At 39.9% G+C, this 22,603-nt stretch overlaps 2 protein-coding genes across 2 annotated transcripts in view; both read left to right on the plus strand.

Annotated features, from left to right (window-relative positions):
- LOC127420192 (zinc finger protein 850-like) overlaps positions 1-22,603 on the plus strand; it is a 296,445-nt gene that overhangs the window by 139,609 nt on the left and 134,233 nt on the right. The gene's annotated exons all lie outside the window — the stretch shown is intronic.
- LOC127420316 (zinc finger protein OZF-like) lies at positions 7,527-21,781 on the plus strand. The gene is made up of 2 exons (XM_051662516.1): positions 7,527-7,699; positions 10,204-21,781. The coding sequence occupies exons 1-2, from the start codon at positions 7,573-7,575 to the stop codon at positions 11,655-11,657; spliced, it is 1,581 nt and encodes a 526-aa protein (XP_051518476.1). The 5' UTR covers positions 7,527-7,572; the 3' UTR covers positions 11,658-21,781.

Consider the following 22,603-nt stretch of genomic DNA (forward strand, 5'->3'; position numbering starts at 1 on the left):
ACATTGATGTTTGTGTACTTTCAGCTTAATTGTTTCTGACTCAGGTTATGCATTTAGTGAATAAAAGTGATGACTTGTCATGTCAAAGATTTAGACCATTTTTAGGCTTAACATGAAATGTAAATAAGGTTTTGATAATTTAAGTACCAGGGGCCGGTTGCACCAGCTATACGTAAGTTACAACTTAGCCTAGTTGTGGCGTAAATGGGCACCAAGTCACAATTTACGCACTACTAAATATTTGAGCATTGCACCATTAAACTTGGGTAGGATGTAACCCTACCTACGAACTAAATATTTACAGAAGACTCTGACCAGGATTAACGGCTGGAATAAAAAAGCAGACTGATATTTTATGTCATCAATGAGTTCACGTTTTGCGTGATAGGCATCAATCATTTCGACATACAGTAAGATGTTGACATTTACACTCATTTACATTTACGAGAGAGAGAAAAAAACGTACTTTTATGCAGCTCTTCAGCATGAAACCGATCTAACGGTGCAGTTTTCAGGGTGCGTCGCCCGGTGTCAAGCTTCAACACATTCAAAATATATATAAGATATTAAAATGAATAAATGTCTATTTTTCCAGCCTGTTGTATTAGCATTTATTTATCACCCCTTATTTATTTTAGATACAGTTCCTATATATTGGTATTTACACAGGGCAAATATACGATTTATCAAATCTGCTTTTATTACGTATTGTATTTTAATGGGGATATAATTTATGACAGCTGACAGTTACGTGAGCAAACAAGGTTCAACATCAACTGTAACTAAATAAAACTGAAACTGATGGATTTTTAACAGTTCTGTCCACAAATATGAAGGCTGTTTATTGGATCAATACAGGTAAACGTCATATTATGCAACTAATAGTTAAAGTCTTGCCTTAAGAACAGGTGGTGCAACAAAATTAAGCACCGACTTAGTTGCAAACTAACTAGTGGTTACTAAGCCCTTAGTGTGAACTTTACGTGCTAACTTAAGTGAGACCTTACGCACAGCTGGTGCAACCTTACCCAGATGCACACATACTGAATAAAATGAAAAGATTGTGAATGAATACATATATTTTTAATTTCCTTTTATACTCCAGTCCAGCAGGTGGCGGTAAAGCATCAAGAGCTGGTTTGCAAACCGCCAATGACACTCAGAAGAAGAAGAGGAACTCATTTCGGTACGTGGTCAATCTGTTATACATATTTTTTTTTTTTTTTTTAAGATATTTTTTCGATGTGTATTTTTCTGTCCGTGTATTTTTTCCTCTCTTTGGCTCTTTAATGGTAGTAAAAGAACTTGATGATTCGCTTATGTGGCGGTTTTGTGACGGATGCTTTAAAATATCCAGTTTCAAGAGAAACAAGTAGAAATCTGAGAATATTGTGTTTAATTTCTGATATATGAGCTCTTTAAATCCATCAGCTGATTGTAAATGAGTTCAATGAAGGCGGTTGTATAGCTATAGACATTTATAAGCTTATTTCAGGGGTTTTCCTGGTCAAAAATGGTCTTCGGTCGTTATTGCTATTAATATTTAACATTATCTGGTTGTATATAATGTTTACATTGGATATACGAGTTACTTTGATCATCTAAGCATGAGCAATGTGAATTTGAAAGGGTTTGGAAGGTAAATTTAATTATCATCTAATTTCAAAAGTGTTTGTTATAATATTGTGACTGTGCATGAAAACATTACTGAGTTGAGATTTGTGATTTAAGTGAAAATGTTTGTTTTTACTCCTTAACAGATATTACATAAATCTCTTCATTAGGCTATTAAATTTAAATAATCTCTATGAATATCTGAAGGCAAACATCACTGGAACAGAATAAATATTAGTTGGAGGCAATGGCGTAGATTTGGTTTGAACACTGGAGGGGACCAAATGGGGGGCGGGGGGGATAAGATAAAGTCTGTTCAATGTAAAGATGCCATGGTGTGAGTTTTTGATGGTTAGATTACCTTCTGAGAAAAAAAATCCCAGTTAACCGGTTTAACAATTATTTACTTATTATACAACAGCACTGATGCAAAAAGTGCATATCACGTAACGGTTTTCTAAATTTCTAAGTGGATGTATTTCTGGGGGTTGTGTGGTTGCTAAGTGAAGCCCTATAATAAGTAAACTGATAAATACACACACAAAAAAAAATAAGAGACGCTCCAATCTAGGGCACAAAACCACTTATGCACATCCCGAGCTCAGTGATGTGCTCAAGGGCGTTTTCACACCTGGCTCGTTTGGAGCATTTGTTTCGGAACCTGGCACGTTTTCTCCCTTGGTTTGGTTTGTTTAGGCATATATGAACAAGGCAGTCACACTCAGATCTGCACCAAAACAATCGGTCTGAGACCGCTTGAATGAGGTGGTCTCGGACCGGTTGCAAACGAACTCTGGAGCGGTTCGCTTTTGGTGAGATTGCAAACCGACCCAACGGACCAATGAACCAAACAATATCCCTATAAAAACCATCAACGTAACTGAGGGATCTTCAAAAGTGCGTAACAGTAAGATTATTGTGGGTGCGCAACATGTAGTTCATGGCATTAAACTGTTTTTTTCTTCTGTATCAGTTTATTAAACACAAAACCTTACAAATAAACTTTTGGACTATGCATAATAACGGGAACATTGCTTGCAGCAGGCAATTTAAAGTCCGATCATGACTAAAATTGACATTTATTGTTGATTGCAGTGAATTTGTACAGAAGCAGTGCTTTAAATAATTAGGACGATTTAGATGGAATTTTTCAAAGTTTACTTGCTGATAGTAACTACAGCATGTGGTCTGCATGTTTAAACATTACAAAAAGTGGCATCATTTATTCATGACTTCTGTCTGCTTGTTTACATCCGTCGTCTTCAGTCAGTCATTTAAATGCTGCCAAACAGTCGATTTAAGTCACTTTTTTGATGGATATGAGTCTGGTAGATCAAATTCCTCTGTTATATTTTGGAATTTGTGTGTTTAAGCTTCATTTTAAAATGAATTGAAACCATAGCAACAGCTCCAGTACACACACATGCGTGTTTTTCCATTTAGGCTTACAAAATCTTATGAAAAACTGAAATTGCACGTTGTCAGCCACTGACAGTCTTGTGAGTTTTATTCCTGCAGGGGGCGCTTGACGCTCTGAAAACCGAATCCTCTATTTATCTGCATTTAAATCTAAGAACGCTTTATATATCCATTTGGAGACATTTTACACTGGATAGTTATTTTTAATAAAAACTGATCATTGCAAGGAGTCATACCTGTGAATGAAAATTCGCCTCAGCATTATCTGTAATAGCATTTTTAAAAATCGTCGGTAGATAGCAGTTTCTTCTGATTTCTGTTTAGTCATCAAATTTTTTTAATTTATGTGCACTTGAAGAAATTGTTAATATATTAGGAAGAAGGAAATAACAGTGCACACAGTAGTCCAGCAACCATGAATGGCATGTCCACGTTAGCAATCGCATTTACTCAAAAAATACAGAATCAAACCAACTGCGCATGCAGTGCATAGTGAATAGGATTGGGAACCGAGAACCGGTTCTTGTTCAGAACCAGTTCCATTCTTTAAAAAATGATCTTCGTGACTTTTCTTCCGGTTCTCTTGCATGCAATTTTCCGCTGACGTGGCTGGAACAGCGTCCTGAAATAGTCTGACAGTGTTTCCAGCAGCACATCTCTGCAGCAGCGCTGCTCTCTACTGACTCTACAGCGTAAAACACACAGTTCTACCAGTGTATTTGATTCCCGATCTCAAGCTGGCTCTTTTGGATCTACAGCATGAAACATATGCACTTCCGTTATAGTTCGATTCCCGAAATAATTATTCAAAGGAGCCGGTTTTTTTGAATCTTCAGCGCAAAACATACAGTGCTTCCATGTATAGTCCAATATACAAGTAATTTTTATACTGATGTGCAAGTTAAGAATGTCTAACTCAAAATTAAATAAGAGCTGTTGAAATCTCACAAGCCTGAAGTACGACATTAGGCTACAAAACACTGTCTCTGGAACTGTTACTGTTTATTTAATGATCAGCTGTGAGACTTAAATCAAGCAGTGCAGTTACTGACTAGTATGCAGTGGCGGATTTAGGCATGGGCAACATGGGCAGTCGCCCAGGGCGGCATCTTGCTGGAGGCGGCACAGGGCACTTGCGGGGGGCGGCACGTTCGCCCAGGGCGCCATACAAAATAGAACTGCCACTGCTAGTATGACAATGTATAATTAAGCTACTTGAGAGTTGTTGTAATAAGTGGAATTTTATAAAAGAATAAACAAATTAATGAAATATGACATCACATTTCTTGTTGGTTTAGGTTTGTTTAAAATATAGTTAGGATCTATTATTGGATTGTAATTATGTCTCTAAACACAAGTCTGCAAACACACCTTTTACAAGAATTGTATTACATTTATTTCTGATTTGTTATATCTGCTCTGTAGAAATCTGAAATGATCTCATCATTTGGTAACAGACTGCAAAGGGTAGTAAATACAAAAGGAATTGCATTTCTCATTTCCAGATAATTATTTAAAAAAAATGTACTTAAAGAGTTACTGGAACCGTTAAGGAACCGGAATTGTTAAGAGGAATTGGAACCAGAATTGTTAAATTCCTTAGAATTTCCATCCCTAATACTGAATAAGGCATTTACTTATAGCACACGTGAAATGCTTTTACCTTGGGCTGCATCTGAAAATGTATGCAGCTGACTTGCTACCTTGCTGCCTAATCAGTTAATGGCTTAACTGACAGCTGTTTTCAGTGAATGGAACTCTTAAGGAAACTGGACTCCGAACAGTTTGAAAAGCACCTTTTTTTTCATCCTACCTCCGTATACAGCCTCTGGTGGCAGCATTTTCCTAGTTTTGCTTGGATTGACATGGACTGACCATCATGATTTGTGAATCAGAGGAGCTTTTGATCCTGATCCTGAAGTTTTTTATTCTGGCTGATAGAATACATGCTTCAGAGGAAGATATTAGATGAGCGCTCGACGGAACTCTTTCGTGAGGTTCCTGAATTACATGTTTAGACAAGATATCTGCATATTTGCAAACGGTATAGAATAAAAGTCCATGCACACCTTGATTGACCTGGCTGTGTGGTCTGGAGCATTGTCCTGCTGGAAAAACCAATCCTAAGAGTTGGGGAACATTGTCAGAGCAGAAGGAAGCAAGTTTTCTTCCAGGATAACCTTGTACGTGGCTTGAGTCGAATCTGCCCGATTCAAGCCTCGCTGAAGCACCCCAGATCATCACCGATCCTCCACCAAATTTTACAGTGGGTGTGAGACACAGTGGCTTGAAGGTCTCTCCTGGTCTCCGTCTAACCATTAGACGACCAGGTGGGGGATCGGTGATGATCTGGGGGTGCTTCAGCAAGGCTGGAATCAGGCAGATTTGTCTTTGTGAAGGACGCATGAATCAAGCCACGTACAGGTAAACCCCCCCCCCGGACATGTCACGTGACTTTGATCACTTTTATGCGCTACAGGACGCTTGCCACACCATGAACAAACTTCATGAAATCAGCCCTATTGTTGGCAAAAGAAGCTCCTCTCAGTTTTCAAAACGCTGGGACCAGATCGTCTACACCTGCTGTCGAATAGGTCACTCCAGGATGACACTCAAGTTTTTAATACTGGGAGAAGTTTCACCAACATGTGCCTTCTGCCAGAATCCATTATCCCTGAAACATGTTTTATTAGACTGTACTGGTCTTAACCCCGTGAGAAACCTTTTTTATTCAGTCAGCACTCTGGAAGAAATTGTTAACAAAGTCAAACCGAATGCAATTTTAGAGTTTTTAGGAAAAATAGAATTTAAAAACCTTTTATAGAATTCCTTACATATTTCTCACCATGGAAATAGCCATAGAAGCTGGCATGGCATTAAAAACAAACAAACAAACAAACAAGACGCTTGCCAGATTTGGTTGGATTTTTCAAATTGATGGAAGAAAAGTTTGGAGCAATGTCTTGCACGGCCAGTTATATGTACTTTTTAATAAGATGTGCATGGTATTCGAATACCAAAATCACTATTCAGTTATTCTGCACGTGTTTAGAGGTCATCAACCCGACCTGAGTCTGACGGTTCTCTACAAACCCACTGGTTTTGGGCCAGGTTTGAGTCAGTTTATCAAGTAGGCCTTAGGGTGAGTTACGGGCTGTTCACACGTTCGTCGAGGCCATGTAAACTGGACGGACGTCTTTGATCATTGTGCCACAACTCACTTTTTTCAGCCTACTGCGCAGTTACATTTTTTAGACACTATGTTATGTTTAAAAGAACTTTAATATTTATAAATGCATTTAACACCTGCATTCTTTGGGTTTAGAGGCCCCTGGGCAATGGCCCAATCGGCCCGGTGGTTAATCCATCCCTGCCAGTTGTCATTTTCTGCAAATAAATGCTCTAAATGAAAATATTTGTGATTTCATCCCAGAAATATCTCAGCTGAAGTAAGAGGTGACGTCAATGAAGACAAAGCTGATGGAGAGAGAGGACAGGTTACAGGTTAAACATTAATTTCATCCCTAAAGTTGAGATTGTAAACTTTCAAATGATGTGATATGATGAACGGTACAGATGTGATTGTGTTGTGTTTGTCAGGAGCTGGAAAAGGTTTCCTGTCAATCTTCAGTGTGTGTGACTGATGGGACCTCCACAGAATGTCAGGATTCAGTGTGGAGCGGCAGAGATCAGTCCACACCACAGCGACTGCTGGACAAACTCTCTGAACAGAGATCCAGAGACACACAGGACTCACAGCTCACTTTACTCTGTTCTACTGATGGTAATCAGGGTGATCAAACCTCCACAGAGTCTCTGACTTCTGTCTGTAACGCTGGAGAACAGCAGATGCTGCAGATACCAGTGAAGATTGAAGTGAAACTGGAGGAGATAAAAGAAGAAAACACACTAGAGGAACAACACAGTGATGATGATGATGATGATGATCAAACCTCCACAGAGTGTCTGACTTTCTGTAACGCTGGAGAACAACAGATGCTGCAGATACCAGTGAAGATGTGTTCAGTGAAGCTGCTGGACTGCAGGAACCTGATGAAGATGAGAGGAGAAACTACAGCAGAGAAACAACAGAGTGATGATGATGATCAAACCTCCACAGAATCTCTGACTTCTGTCTGTAAAGTTGGAGAACAGCAGATGCTGCAGACACCAGTGAAGATTGAAGTGAAGCTGGAGGAGATAAAAGAAGAGGAACACAGTGATGATGATGATCAAACCTCCACAGAGTGTCTGACTTTCTGTAACACTGGAGAACAGCAGATGCTGCAGACACCAGTGAAGGTTGAAGTGAAGCAGGAGGAGATAAAAGAAGAGGAACACAGTGATGATGGTGATCAAACCTCCACAGAGTCTCTGACTTCTGTCTGTAACGCTGGAGAACAGCAGATGCTGCAGACACCAGTGAAGGTTGAAGTGAAGCAGGAGGAGATAAAAGAAGAGGAACACAGTGATGATGATGATGGTGATCAAACCTCCACAGAGTCTCTGACTTCTGTCTGTAACGCTGGAGAACAGCAGATGCTGCAGACACCAGTGAAGATGTCTTCACTGAAGCTGCTGGACTGCAGGAACCTGATGAAGATGAGAGGAGAAACCACAGCAGAGAAACAACAGAGTGATGAAGATGATGATTTTATTCCTTTTGGTATGTTTCTTATTTTGTGTGATCCGTTCACAAGTGGATCTAGTTGCCTTTTTTTCCACTTGTGTTCAGATTTCAAAGGGTAAGTCTCTGATTTCAGGATGGCATACATCAGTCATTACATCAGTGTAGTACAGCATGATTAAAAAGTGCAAAAACGTGAGAAAAGAAAGTGCTAAACACTGGTGCACCATGTCTTTTAATTAGGGGGCCAAGCACCAAAGGTGCTCTAACCCTAATGTTTAGAGCTAAAGATGCCAAGATGCCTCACTGGAGAAAACGCCTGCCTCACTCCCAGCCACCAATCACCGCAAGAACAACCAACGTTTCCTTTCAGTTATTATAACTCATTCCATTTAGACATTTTATTTCCACGTTTAAAATACTTTGTTAACATTTATTAAAATAAAGTGTGTGTCTTCGATGAAATGAAATGTATATGAAAGAGTTGAATCAGAAAAAAACGATTGGAACATGGATGTGTCTTGACGTCCTCTACAGATACAGTGACCATAGTATCACCATGGTATTCTGTAGTAAAATAATTGTAACCACAAGATTAAACATGGTTACTATATTAACACCATATTACTGTAGTAACACATTTGTTAATTGCATCAAATCTATGTTTTCTGCAAAAAACTACAATAATACTGTAGTAAAACTACATTTCTATTAATTTTTTAAGTATTGTTATAAGTAGTATTAAAGAAAATATTAAGAGTGGAGAAGGGAAATAGAATGGGAAACAATATTTGACAAATGTGGAATTTGTAGATTTCTATGTTGCCAATTGACTATTGGGGTGCGAATAGCCGCACTGTGTGCAGGTGCCCTTTACACCTGGGTGAAAAATAATCAATGTTATTCAGCTTTGGGGCAACATAGGTTAATAGCAAATATTAACTACTAATAAAATACTAGACAGATAACGAATAACAAAGAATGTAATCTACAGTTTTGAATTGCATAGCATTTCTGCTTATTACATGTCATGTAAAACTCAAACTCATATATTGAGACAAATATTATACAAATAATACTTCCAGTCTAATTCATGGAATAGAAAATTGCGATTCTTATTAAAAATATTTTGCAATATTTAATTTGATGCTTCCATGAAGAATAATTCTGTTCACCTTTTCTTTAATCTGTTCCTGTTTGAAAACAGAAAATATGGGCTTGCCCATCGGCACATTAAAAGAAATCAAAGGTTTAGAGTCTTGACAGGTTTTGGTAGTTACAACCAGTGTTGGGGGTAATGCGATAAAAGTAACATGCGTCACGTAATCAGATTACTTTTTCAAGTAAAGTAACGCAATATTTTTTATTTTAGACCATAATATCTGAGTTACTTTTTAAATAAAGTGTTGCTTTTGTACACCTCTACTGTCCCTGTATTGTGAGAAATCCGGAGTAAAAATATGCCAACTTCGGGAGGAAGCGTAGTGCATGATTGGCATTGTTGTTCTATAGAGTGTGAGGACAGAGACTATTTAGCAGAGACAAGTCACTTCTGTTTAAATGAATGGGAGAAATTGGAGTGCCCAACCAAGAAGCTCTAGCACCCAACAGTCAATGGATGTAGACAGGAAGTCCCACCTTACAGGTAAAAGAGCCGATTACCTTTTAGATACAGGCATCGCCTGTCAATCAACTCGCTAACGTGCATGCGCATTTCATGTTTTAGGGTAAAATGAGGTCAACATTCTGTTGAGTGAAACACGGTTGATTCATGTGTTAATACACACTGCATTAAAAAATCAGTAAACACGTTTAGGCAGAGGGATTATAAGACTAGTCTTCCACTGGCCACGACATGATACACAGGGTGAAATACTCGTTCAATTCACTGACTTAGGCAGCCGAACTGCTCTGTGAGACAGCTCACCGTAAATAGGAGAATAGGATGAGAAAAGCTGACTCTGGATCAGTGGCTCAGAGCAACGTTCTACATCGATTGTGTACGCAGAGAAAACGTCTTAATTTCTAAAAAGATTCTACATTTGTGTTTTATAATAAACATGTAGTTTGATTCATGAAACAAACCGTTTTTATGACATTTTGGTAGCATTAAAAATGATTCCATTCAAGTTGTATCAACATGCGCCTTTGAAGTTGTGGCATCTGTACTCGCTGTGGATCAACTCAAAACAAGCGTGCACTGAGATGACTTAAGTGAAAAATATTCATTTATTCATCAGACTATACTGGAAGCACTGTATATTTTGTGCTGTAGATTCAACAGAGCTGGCTCATAAGAGTCATTCATTTGTGTTCAACCTCATGTTGTCTTTCTGTGACTGAGGCTAACATTCAATCTAAATAACCATAATCATGAAATGTAGTTACTGTATTCATTTAAATTGGTTTAATATATAAAAAATATTATAAATATGTACTTTTTGCACATGCTTGTTGTTTTCTGCTATTAAATTAGGGTTCAATTTAATTTCTTTTTTGTTTTGTTTTTGTTTTTTACATTTGTCCCTCTTATTGTGTTTTAGACCTGATGGAGGTGAACGAGGAAATTCAAGAGCTGAATGAAATGGAGGAAAAATTTCAGAAACTTCATCATTTCAAAACTGGAGAAAATGATTGGAGTTGCTCAAAGACTAAAAAGAATTGCCCACCAAAAAAGTCTCGAAGAACTGCCAAAAATACTTTCATCTGCTCTCAGTGTGGAAAGAATTTCACATATAAAAGTCACCTTAATACACACTTGAGAGTTCACACAGGAGAGAGACCTTACTCGTGCCATCAGTGTGGAAAAAGTTTCACATCTGTAGGCCATCTGAAAGATCATCTCTGCTGTCACTCTGGAGAAAGGCCATTTGAATGTGATCAGATAACGTTTGTTGTGGATACAAACTTAAGAAAACACCTGGAAACTCACTCAAATGAGAAGCCTTACAAGTGTTCTTTTTGTGGAAAGAGTTTTGCACACCCGTCCTATTTTAAAGAGCACCAGAAAATTCATACCGGCACGAGTGCTTGTGTGTGTTTTGAATGTGGGAAGATCTTTATTACAGCCAGCGACTTCAAACGGCACCAAAGAATTCATACTGGAGAGAAACCTTACAAGTGCTCACACTGTGAAAAGAGTTTCACTCAGTCAGAACACCTGAAAAAACACGAGAGAATCCATACTGGAGAAAAACCTTACAAGTGCTCACACTGTGGAAAGAGTTTCACTCAGTCACGAAACCTGAAAATACACGAGAGAATCCATACTGGAGAAAAACCTTACAAGTGCTCAACCTGTGGAAAGAGTTTCACTCACTCACTTAGCCTGAAAATACATGAGAGTATTCATACTGGAGAGAAACCTTACAAGTGCTCACATTGTGAAAAGAGTTTCACTCAGTCAGAACACCTGAAAAAACACGAGAGAATCCATACTGGAGAAAAACCTTACCAGTGCTCACACTGTGGAAAGAGTTTCACTCACTCAAATAACCTGAAAATACACCAGAGAATCCATACTGGAGAGAAACCTTACAAGTGCTCACACTGTGGAAAGAGTTTCACTCACTCACATAGCCTGAAAATACATGAGAGTATTCATTCTGGAGAAAAACTTTACAAGTGCTCACACTGTGAAAAGAGTTTCACTCAGCCACAAAACCTGAAAATTCATGAGAGAATCCATACAGGGGAGAAACCTTACAAGTGCTCACACTGTGGAAAGGGTTTCACTAATTCCCGTAGCCTAAAAATACATGAGAGAATTCATACTGGAGAAAAACTTTACAAGTGTTCACACTGTGAAAAGAGTTTCACTCAGTCACAAAACCTGAAAATACATGAGAGAATTCATACTGGAGAAAAACCTTTCCAATGCTCTTCATGTGGTAAGAGTTTCAGCCAATTAGGTAATCTATATAGACATATAAAGAATTGCCCAAGTAGTCATAGTGAGCAAAATAATCTCCACTGTCACTCTGCAGAGACCATTTGAATGTGATAAGTGTGGTAAAACATTTGTTGTGGAGATAATGCTAAGAATACACTTGAAAACTCACAAAAATGAGAAGCCTTACAAATGTTCTTTTTGTGAAAAGAGTTTTGCAGACTTGTCCTATTTTAAAGAGCATCAGAAAATACATACTGGTTTGAGCACTCATATGTGCTTTGAATATGGGAAGATTTTTTTTTAGAGCCGGTGACTTGAAACGGCACCAAAGAATTCATACTGGAGAGAAACCTTACAAGTGCTCACACTGTGAAAAGACTTTCACTCAGTCACAAAACCTGAAAATTCATGAGAGAATCCATACTGGAGAGAAACCATACCAATGCTCTTCATGTGGGAAGAGTTTCAGTCAATTAAGTAATCTACATACACATGGAAAGAATTCCCTAAGTAGCAGAGGTCTGCAGGGGTCTTAAAATTTAACCCGACCCGTACCCGAGACTGTGTGGTCTGACCCTACCTGGCCCGAATGATACCATCAGATTTTAAGCCCAAACCCGACCCGAACCTGAAATTGCTTAATATCTAATTTCTTCTCCTAGCAAGTGTTGCAATAGTCTATATTTTATGTAAGCATATAGGCAACATTTGTAACAGTACTGAAACAGTAAACATACAGAGTTTTAAGAAGGCAAAGCAGCCCCTCAATACACTAGAGCAGAAGGGAAAAAAGCATTGACTTACCGTTTATTTGCTGAAAATTCACTTGGTGCAAAACAATTTGGAATAATATGAAACACTGCAACATCCCACTCTGTGCAGCCTGAACTTGTTTAGAATGTTGAATCTTTGTGACAACTGCTCTGAAAACAATCTAGACGCAGCGCAAAGAATGAAACAGCACAGGTGTCTTAACAGGCATTTTTGACAGTTTGAAGTTCTTTTTAACTTGACATGGTGTTTAAAATATGCCGGTCCTGCACGAGACACTGAAGAAAAAGCAAATGTGAAAGACATTCGTCCAGCATGTGTTTAAACAATGGCAAAACAGAACAGACACGTGCAAAAACACATTCGGTGTGAACGACCCCTAACTCATCTGTTCCCATGTCTGTGAGAGACAAGTTTGGTAAGCCGTTACAAACCCGAAGTCCTACTTGAAGAACTGACCCAAACCCGGCCCGAAAGCCACCGGGTTCTTGGGTCCCGTCAGGGTCGGTTCGAGTTGCAGACCTCTACCAAGTAGTCACAGTGAGCAAAAATCCTCTTCAGGCCCTTGATATCAAGTAAATAGTTTGAAATTAACACTTCAGCATCACTGTCCTGTCATCACAGGTATGTGTGGAACATTGACCGAACATTGTGTGAGAAGTTCAGACAACAAACTTGATTCAGCAGTTAAAGGGATAGTTCACCCAAAAAAATAATTTATTTACCCTCATGCCATCTCAAATTCGAATGATTTTTTTTTTTTTGTGGAACACAAAGTATTTTGATGGAGATATGATGTAAATCAATCCATCCAATGGAAGTGAATGGGGACAAAATTTTCAAGCTCCAAAATGACAAAAGCAGCATCAGGGTAATCCATTGGGACTCCAGTGGTTTAATCCATGTCTTTAGAAACGATGCGATCAGTTTTGGGTGAGAACAGGCCAAAATATAACTTCTTTGTAACTATAAATCTTGACATTGCAGTCTCTAAGCACACTCGCCAAGGAGACTGCAGATGTCAAGATTTATAGTGAAAAAGGAGTTGCACTTTGGTCTGTTCTTACCCAAAACAGAGCTTGAATCGAGATTGTGATCTTTGAACGATTAATTGTGCAGCTCTATTGGCAGCTAATCTTGCACCCCAACAGCTCTTATAAGGTGCCAGTATGGTGTCCTGCATCTGCAAAACCCCTTCCCCCATTTTAATGATGATTAGATAAATAATACAATATTTTGAGATGAGAGAGGCAGACATGTGAGCGACAAGCTCTGTGCACTTTGCTAGTTTTTTAATTATTTTCATTTTATAATCCGGTGTGATTCGATACACCCAGATACATATTTGCTCTTTGAGGTAAACATGGTAAAGAAGTGAAAATCCTCAGACTCTGGAGACATTAAAAGACACTTACGTGCTCTAGCTGAAACCTCTGACAGGCCTGCTAGCGGGGGACTCGATTTTCAGTGTCAACTCTCCATCATATCGGTGATGCTGACGAAGGTTGTTGCTGACTTGGAGGATCTCGCTGTAATACATCGATCGATTACGGCAATGGAAACAAAATTCTCTGAGTTGGTTACAAGAGTGGCAGAAGTTGAAAAACGGATCGATTATTTGGAATCATCGGAAAGGGAATTATCCGCTAATCTGCCTGCGTCCAAAATAGACCTGCAACACATTTTGGAAAAACTGGAATATTGCGAAAATATGAGCCGAAGGAATAACATACGGATTGTTGGAATTCGTGAGCATGAAGAAGGCAGAGATATGGTGAAATTCCTAGACGAGCTCTTCCAGAGTCTGCTCGACGTAACAGGCCATAAGCTGGAAATCAAGTGAGCTCACCGAGTCCCGGCTCACAGATCTGCTGAGGGAGACAGGCCCCGATCAGTTCTGGCCAAATTTCTGAGATCATCCGATAAAGATCTCGTGTTGCACCAGGCGAGGAGCAAAGGAAAGCTTTCTTGGAAGAATCACAATATTTTCTTATTCCCGGAATTTGTGAATTAGACAAGAGAAACGTGAACTCTTACATCAACGGAAGATCGCTTTTGCACTGATGTTTCCAGCCAGACTGAGAATAGACACCAAGGACGGCAGCAAAGTATTTTTATGCCCCAATAAGGGACTGGCCTACATAGAAACTATGGGCGAGTAAAACGATTGGGCGTTTCTTATGTGAGTGGACTGACTCGCTGTTCAGTGACTCGACTATCGAAGCAAGCCGGGCGCCATTTTTGTTTCTTTTTGCGTTGGCTCTGCCAAGCGGCTGGAGTTTGTTTTGTGGCAGGACTCCTTCAAGAAACTTTTGCATTGACGGAAGATCGCTTTTACTCTGAAGTTCCTGGCCAGATTGAGACTGGTCTCTATGGATGACCGCAAAATATCTACATGCTCACATAAAGGACGTCCTTTATAAAGTTGACGGACTGAGTAAGTCATGGTGTTTTTTCTCTACGCGGCCTCCGAGAGAATTTGACTCTTGATCATCCAAGGAATTTGACTCTTGATCATCCAAGGAACTATGCCTATTTTGTTTCTTTTTGTGCTGGTTCCGCCTAGCGGCTGGAGTTTGTTTTGTGGAATAACACTGCTTCGGGACAGTTGTGGATGAATCTGTTCGTTCTTTGTGCTTGCGCCTCCTGTTTGCTGGAGTTTGTTTTGTGGAGTATTTTCGTGGGACATTGGAATGATTACGTCATCTGCTGCACTCATAATAGCTGGCTCACTGAACACTTGTTTGTCTGTCCGAGGAAACTAAATGGCTTTATATCAGCTGGAAGTTGTTTTGTGGAGGACCACACCTTCGAGACTGTTCTGTGAATGAATCTACAAGTTCTTTGTGTTTATTCTGCCTGTTGGCTGGGGTCTGTTTTACAAAGTATTTGCTGTTATGTAATTTTGCCTCACAAAATTTGTGCAGAAGCAGCGGACTTAAACAATCCGATGGCAAAGTTGTCACGGGGGTCCTCGTAGGCATACATGGACATTTTGAGTTTAGAGGGATTGATGCCGGTTGGCGCTGTCGTGCGTGGGGTTAATGTGCACGTTTTTCTTTTTTCTATTTGTTTTGTTCGGGGTTTTATTGTTGCACTAATGGGGAGTGTGGTCTGTATAATCTTATTTTTGACACACAGTTTATTTTTTCTGTCATATCAAAATGTCAAATGTTATTATGAGTAGGTTATCTCTCTCCACATGGAATGTGAATGGGTTGGGGCACCCCATAAAAAGAAGGAAGGTTATTTCTTAAACGCAAGAAATATGATATACTGTTTCTTCAAGAAATGCATCTCTCCTCGCAGCAAGCAGAGAAATTTGGGAAGATATGGGGTGGACATGTTTTCTTTAGTGCTGGCTCAAGTAAGAGCTGGGTAGTCATTATAGTGATAAACATCTACAATTCAAATTTCTCAAACAGATTAAAGATAAATTAGGAAGAGTCATTATTGTTTTAGGAGAAATTATGGGGCAAAGGTTGATTTTGGCTAATATTTACTCACCTAATGCTGATGATCAGGGCTTTTTTATAGATCTTGAAGGGATGTTGCAAGCCGCTGGCACCCCTCATGATATAATATTGGGAGGAGACTTTAATCTGTTGATGGATTCAGTCTATGATCATAGTGAAGCAAAAGTGTGTAAGCCCCGTAGAGCAACGGTGACACTTCAAAGGATGTGTAAAAATCTTGGTCTTTCAGATATTTGGCGACTTTTGAACCCATCTGGTAGGGACTAGACATTTTTTTTCATCAGTCCACAAGATTTATTCTAGAATAGATTTCTTTTTATATCTAAGTCTCTCATTTAATCTGTTGTTGATTGCTCAGTTGGAAACATCTTAGTCTCAGATCATGCCCTGGTGAGTTTAGAGGTGTTGCCACATACAGAGAAAAAGAAATCATATAGTTGCCGCTTTAATGTATCACTTTTGCAAAATCCTAATTTCCAACAAATGTTAAAGACTGAAATCAATGTTTATATGGAGACCAACTGGTCATCGATATCCTCTGTGGGCGTGGCTTGGGAGGCACTTAAGGCAGTTCTGAGGGGTCGGATCATACAGTATGCAAAGCACGAGAACTCGTGGAGTTTGAAGGGAATATTAAAAGTGCAGAGGCAGAGCTGAAGCACAGAATATCGTCTGATGGCCTCAGAGAACTGACCCATACTATTTTATCGTGGAAAGTGGAGTTTTGGCTATTCAGGGCAAGACAGTCATACTGTATCAGGAGACAAAGCAGGGAAGCATTTGGCTAGATATATAAAGCAGAGAGAGTCTTTTTCTACCATTCCCTCAGTGAAATCTGCTGGTGGTGAAATTTTTACCTCAGCCATTGATATTAATAATGCCTTTAATCTCGATCTCTATAGTTCCACGTCTTCATCTACTGATGAAGATATTAGAACATTTGTGGAACCATTAGAACTCCCTAAATTGACGACTGAGCAAAAAAATTATCTGGATTCTGAGATAACCTTGGAGGAGCTTGATGAGGTAATTAAAGCCTTACCTACAGGCAAGGCTCCAGAGCCAGATGGTTTTGCTGCTGAATTTTTTAGATCTTATGCTACAGAATTGGCTCCCCTTTTGTTAGTATATACAGAATCATTAAAGAATGGAAAGTTTCCTCCAACCATGACAAAAGCTCGGATCAGTCTGATTCTTAAAAAGGACAAAGATCCAAGCGAGTGTAAAAGTTACCGTCCAATTTCCCTGAACCAGCTAGATGTAAAAATTTTGGCAAAGATTTTGGCTAACTGATTAAGATATGACATCTTATAGATCAAGTGGGGTTTATTCGGGGTCGTAGCTCTTCTGATAATATTAGGCATTTCATTGATATCATGTGGTCAGTAGCGAATGATCAGTCTCCGATCGCTGCCATCTCACTTGACGCCGAAAAGGCGTTTGATAAGGTAGAATGGGATTATCTATTTAAGATTTTGGAAATATATGGGTTCGGGAGTACATGTATTACCTGGATTAAGTTACTTTATAGACGCTCTGTTGCAGTGGTACAAACAAATGGATTAATTTCAGATTATTTTACTCTGAATAGGGGCACTCGGCAGGGTTGCACTCTTTCCCCATTATTGTTCTGTCTTGCCCTGGAACCATTAGCAGCCGCAATAAGAAATGAGGAGGATTTTCCAGGGGTGATTACTGGAGGTATGGCGCATAAGCTTCTGCTTTATGCAGATTATATTTTATTATTTGTCTCTGACCCTACTAGATCTATGCCTTGCCTCCACAGAATTATTCATTCCTTTTCCAAATTCTCAGGATACAAAGTTAATTGGGCTAAATCCGAAGCTTTGGCTCTGACAGCGTACTGTCCAGTAGCGGCCTTACAGCTGGGCGCCTTCCAGCAGCCCAAACAGGGCATCAAGTATTTGGGTATTTTATTCCCAGCAAATTTGTCTGATTTAGTTAGTTCATTTTGATCCTATAATAAAAAGATTTTGGAGCGATGTGGACATGTGGGCTTCATTACATTTATCGATGATTGGGAAGGTTAATGTTATTAAAATGAATTGTATTCCAAAATTCAACTACCTGCTACAATTTCTCCCTGTGAATGTCCTCCTCTCTTATTTCATACAATTTGATAGCATAGCGAAGTCCTTCATTTGGAATGGTAAACGTCCCAGGTTACATTTCAGTAAGCTGCATAGGCAGATTGACAAAGGTGGGCTAGGCCTACCCAAGATTTTGTTTTATTATTATGCGTTCGGTCTCAGGCATTTGGATCATTGGTCGCTTCCACCTGAGAGAGCCCCTCCCTGGTTTGGTATTGAACAAGAAGTCCTTGCCCCTATTTTGCCATTACAAAGCCTTTCTATCAAACTAACCAGAGAAGCTAAGTCACACCCCGTTATTTCTCATTTGCACTCAGTATGGACAAAAGTGTCCAGAGTGTTTAATTCAGACATTTATCAGAATGCTGCCTCGAGCATATGGCTGAACCCAAAATTATGTATTGATAAGTCCCCTTTCTGATATAGTGGATTGCGAGGGGGGTTAATAAACTCGGTGACCTATATGAGAGTGGAGTGTTGAGATCCTTTGGTAATTTGGCTCAACATTTTGGGATTCCCAGATCTCAGTTTTTTAGGTATTTACAGTTGCGCCACCTGCTCTGTTCTATTTTTGGGAGTAGCATACATCCCCCTAAAGTGGCAGATACTTTGGGAGAGGTGATTACTGCTTTTGGAAAAGGTCATGAGGCATCAGTGTAATACTCCCTGCTAGTTCAGAGTCTGGGGGACGGAGCTTTACCTCTATCAATAGATTATGGGAGAAAGATTTTAATTTGGTATTGGAGGATGGAGTGTGGGCTGGGATTCTAAAATACGTCAAGACTGCATCTAGAGACGCAAGAGTGCAACTTATACAATTCAAGATTTTACATAGATTCTATTGGACCCCCACTAGACTGTATAGGCTTGGTCTTAAAGACACACCCGCCTGCTGCCGTTGCCAATCAGAGGATGGAGACATAGCGCACCACCAAAAAACATGGGCCGAGATTCAGGAATTTTGGTTGAAGGTACAGAGTTTTGTATGTGACATGTTGGGCATTCGGATTTCGTTTTGCCCCAGACTCTGTGTCTTGGGTGATGGGGCAGTCATCAAAATAGGCTATAAATACATAAAAGATTGGGTCATCGCCAATGTGATGATAGGCAGGCAGATTGTTTTAAGGGGTTGGAAGTCGGTGGGAGCACCCTCAATTCGGGAGTGGTGCGAGGAGATGGTAAGGGTGGCAGCCTTTGTAGAAAGCTGGGATTATGGGATTCTTTTAATGGGAAATGAGGTAAATATTTTATGTTTTGGGGGGCTTTCGGAGTAGGTCTGTGGAGAGAGGAATGTAGTTTAGAGTTGTATGTTTATTATATGTGTATGTATATATGTGTATGAGAATGTGTATGTATGCGTATATACATATGTATATGGGTGTGTATGTATAAACAGTTCAAACGTGCTCAAAAGTTTGCATACCCTTGGAGAATTGGTAATATACACTATATTGCCAAAAGTATTCGCTCATCTGCCTTTAGACGCATATGAACTTAAGTGACATCCCATTCTTAATCCATAGGGTTTAATATGACATCGGCCCACCCTTTGCAGCTATAACAGCTTCAACTCTACTGGGAAGGCTTTCCACAAGGTTTAGGAGTGTGTTTATGGGAATGTTTGACCATTCTTCCAGAAGTGCATTTGTGTGGTCAGACACTGATGTTGGACGAGAAGGCCTGGCTCGCAGTCTTCGCTCTAATTCATCCCAAAGGTGCTCTGTCGGGTTGAGGTCAGGACTCTGTGCAAGCCAGTTCTTCCACACCAAACTCACTCATCCATGTCTTTATGGACCTTGCTTTGTGCACTAGTGCGCAGTCATGTTGGAACAGGAAGGGGCCATCCCCAAACTGTTCCCACAAAGTTGGGAGCATGGAATTGTCCAAAATCTCTTGGTATGCTGAAGCATTCAGAGTTCCTTTCACTGGAACTAAGGGGCCAAGCCCAGCTCCTGAAAAACAACCCCACACCATAATCCCCCCTCCACCAAACTTCACAGTTGGCACAATGCAGTCAGACAAGTACCATTCTCCTGGCAACCGCCAAACCCAGACTCGTCCATCAGATTGCCAGATGGAGAAGCGTGATTCGTCACTCCAGAGAACGCGTCTCCACTGCTCTAGAGTCCAGTGGCGGCGTGCTTTACACCACTGCATCCGACGCTTTGCATTGCACTTGGTGATGTATGGCTTGGATGCAGCTGCTCGGCCATGGAAACCCATTCCATGAAGCTCTCTACGCACTGTTCTTGAGCTAATCTGAAGGCCACATGAACTTTGGAGGTCTGTAGCGATTGACTCTGCAGAAAGTTGGCGACCTCTGCGCACTATGCGCCTCAGCATCCGCTGACCCCGCTCTGTCATTTTACGTGGCCTACCACTTTGTGGCTGAGTTGCTGTCATTCCCAATCGCTTCCACTTTGTTATAATACCACTGACAGTTGACTGTGGAATATTTAGTAGCGAGGAAATTTCACGACTGGACTTGTTGCACAGGTGGCATCCTATCACAGTACCACGCTGGAATTCACTGAGCTCCTGAGAGCGGCCCATTCTTTCACAAATGTTTGTAGAAGCAGTCTGCATGCCTAGGTGCTTCATTTTATACACCTGTGGCCATGGAAGTGATTGGAACACCTGAATTCAATTATTTGGATGGGTGAGCGAATACTTTTGGCAATATAGTGTATGTACCATTTTTAAAGAGAACATGAGTGAGCAGGCAAAACACATTTATTTCTTATGGGATTCATATTCAAATGTAGGTTATAACAGAATGGCACAATCATAAAACAAATCATGGCAACAAAGAAAAAAATAAAATGACACCTGTTCAAAAGTCTGCATACCCTTAGTTCTTAATACTGTGCATTGCCCCCCTTTAGCATCAATGACAGCGTGCAGTCTTTTGTAATAGTTGTCAATGAGGCCCCAAATTCTTGCAGGTGGTATAGCTGCCCATTCATCTTGGCAAAATGCCTCCAGGTCATGCAAAGTCTTTGGTCGTCTTGCATGAACCGCACGTTTGAGATCCCCCCAGAGTGGCTCAGTGATATTAGGGTCAAGAGACTGTGATGGCCACTCCAGAACCTTCACCTTTTTCTGCTGTAACCACTGGAGGGTCAACTTGGCCTTGTGCTTAGGGTCATTGTCGTACTGGAAAGTCCAAGAGCGTCCCATGCGCAGCTTTCTTGCAAAAGAATGCAAATTGTCTGCCAGTATTTTCAGATAACATGCTGCATTCATCTTGCCATTAATTTTCACAAGATTCCCCATGCCTTTAGAGCTTACCCCCCACCCCCTCCAAAACATCAGTGAGCCACCACCATGCTTCACAGTGGGGATGGTATTCTTTTCACTATAGGCCTTGTTGACCCCTCTCCAAACATAGCGCTTATGGCTGTGACAATAAAGCTCTATTTTGGTCTCGTCACTCCAAATTACAGTGTGCCCACAAGCTGTGAGGCGTGTTGAGGTGTTGTTGGGCATATTGTAACTGGGCTTTTTTGTGGCATTGGTGCAGTAAAGGCTTCTTTCTGGCAACTCAACCATGCAGCTCATTTTTGTTCAAGTATCGCCGTATTGAGCTCCTTGAAACAACCACACTGTCTTTTTCCAGAGCATCCTGTATTTCTCCTGAGATTACCTGTGGGTTTTTCTTTGTATCCCGAAGAATTCTTCTGGCAGTTGTGGCTGAAATCTTTCTTGGTCAACCTGATTTCTGTTATCATTATGATTTAAAAAGGAGCCAAACAACTATGTGATAATAAATGGCTTCATATTATCACTATCCTTAAAGACAGTTTTTTTTTTGCATGATCAGTCATATTTTCAAAATCTATGCCAGGGTATGCAAACTTTTGAGCACAACTGTGTGTATATATATATATATATATATATATATATATGTGTGTGTGTGTGTATATATATATATATATATATATACACACACACACACACACACACACACATATATATATATATATATATATATATATATATATATATATATATATATATATATATATATATATACAGGTGCATCTCAATAAATTAGAATGTCGTGGAAAAGTTCATTTATTTCAGTAATTCAACTCAAATTGTGAAACTTGTGTATTAAATAAATTCAATGCACACAGACTGAAGTAGTTTAAGTCTTTGGTTCTTTTAATTGTGATGATTTTGGCTCACATTTAACTAAAACCCACCAATTCACTATCTCAAAAAATTAGAATACATCATAAGACCAATAAAAAAAACATTTTTAGTGAATTGTTGGCCTTCTGGAAATTATGTTCATTTACTGTATATGTACTCAATACTTGGTAGGGGCTCCTTTTGCTTTAATTACTGCCTCAATTTGGCGTGGCATGGAGGTGATCAGTTTGTGGCACTGCTGAGGTGGTATGGAAGCCCAGGTTTCTTTGACAGTGGCCTTCAGCTCATCTGCATTTTTTGGTCTCTTGTTTCTCTCTTTCCTTTTGACAATACCCCATAGATTCTCTATGGGGTTCAGGTCTGGTGAGTTTGCTGGCCAGTCAAGCACACCAACACCATGGTCATTTAACCAACTTTTGGTGCTTTTGGCAGTGTGGGCAGGTGCCAAATCCTGCTGGAAAATGAAATCAGCATCTTTAAAAAGCTGGTCAGCAGAAGGAAGCATGAAGTGCTCCAAAATTTCTTGGTAAACGGG

Source organism: Myxocyprinus asiaticus, chromosome 29 (assembly GCF_019703515.2).
Source record: "Myxocyprinus asiaticus isolate MX2 ecotype Aquarium Trade chromosome 29, UBuf_Myxa_2, whole genome shotgun sequence".
NCBI classification, from domain to species: domain Eukaryota; kingdom Metazoa; phylum Chordata; class Actinopteri; order Cypriniformes; family Catostomidae; genus Myxocyprinus; species Myxocyprinus asiaticus.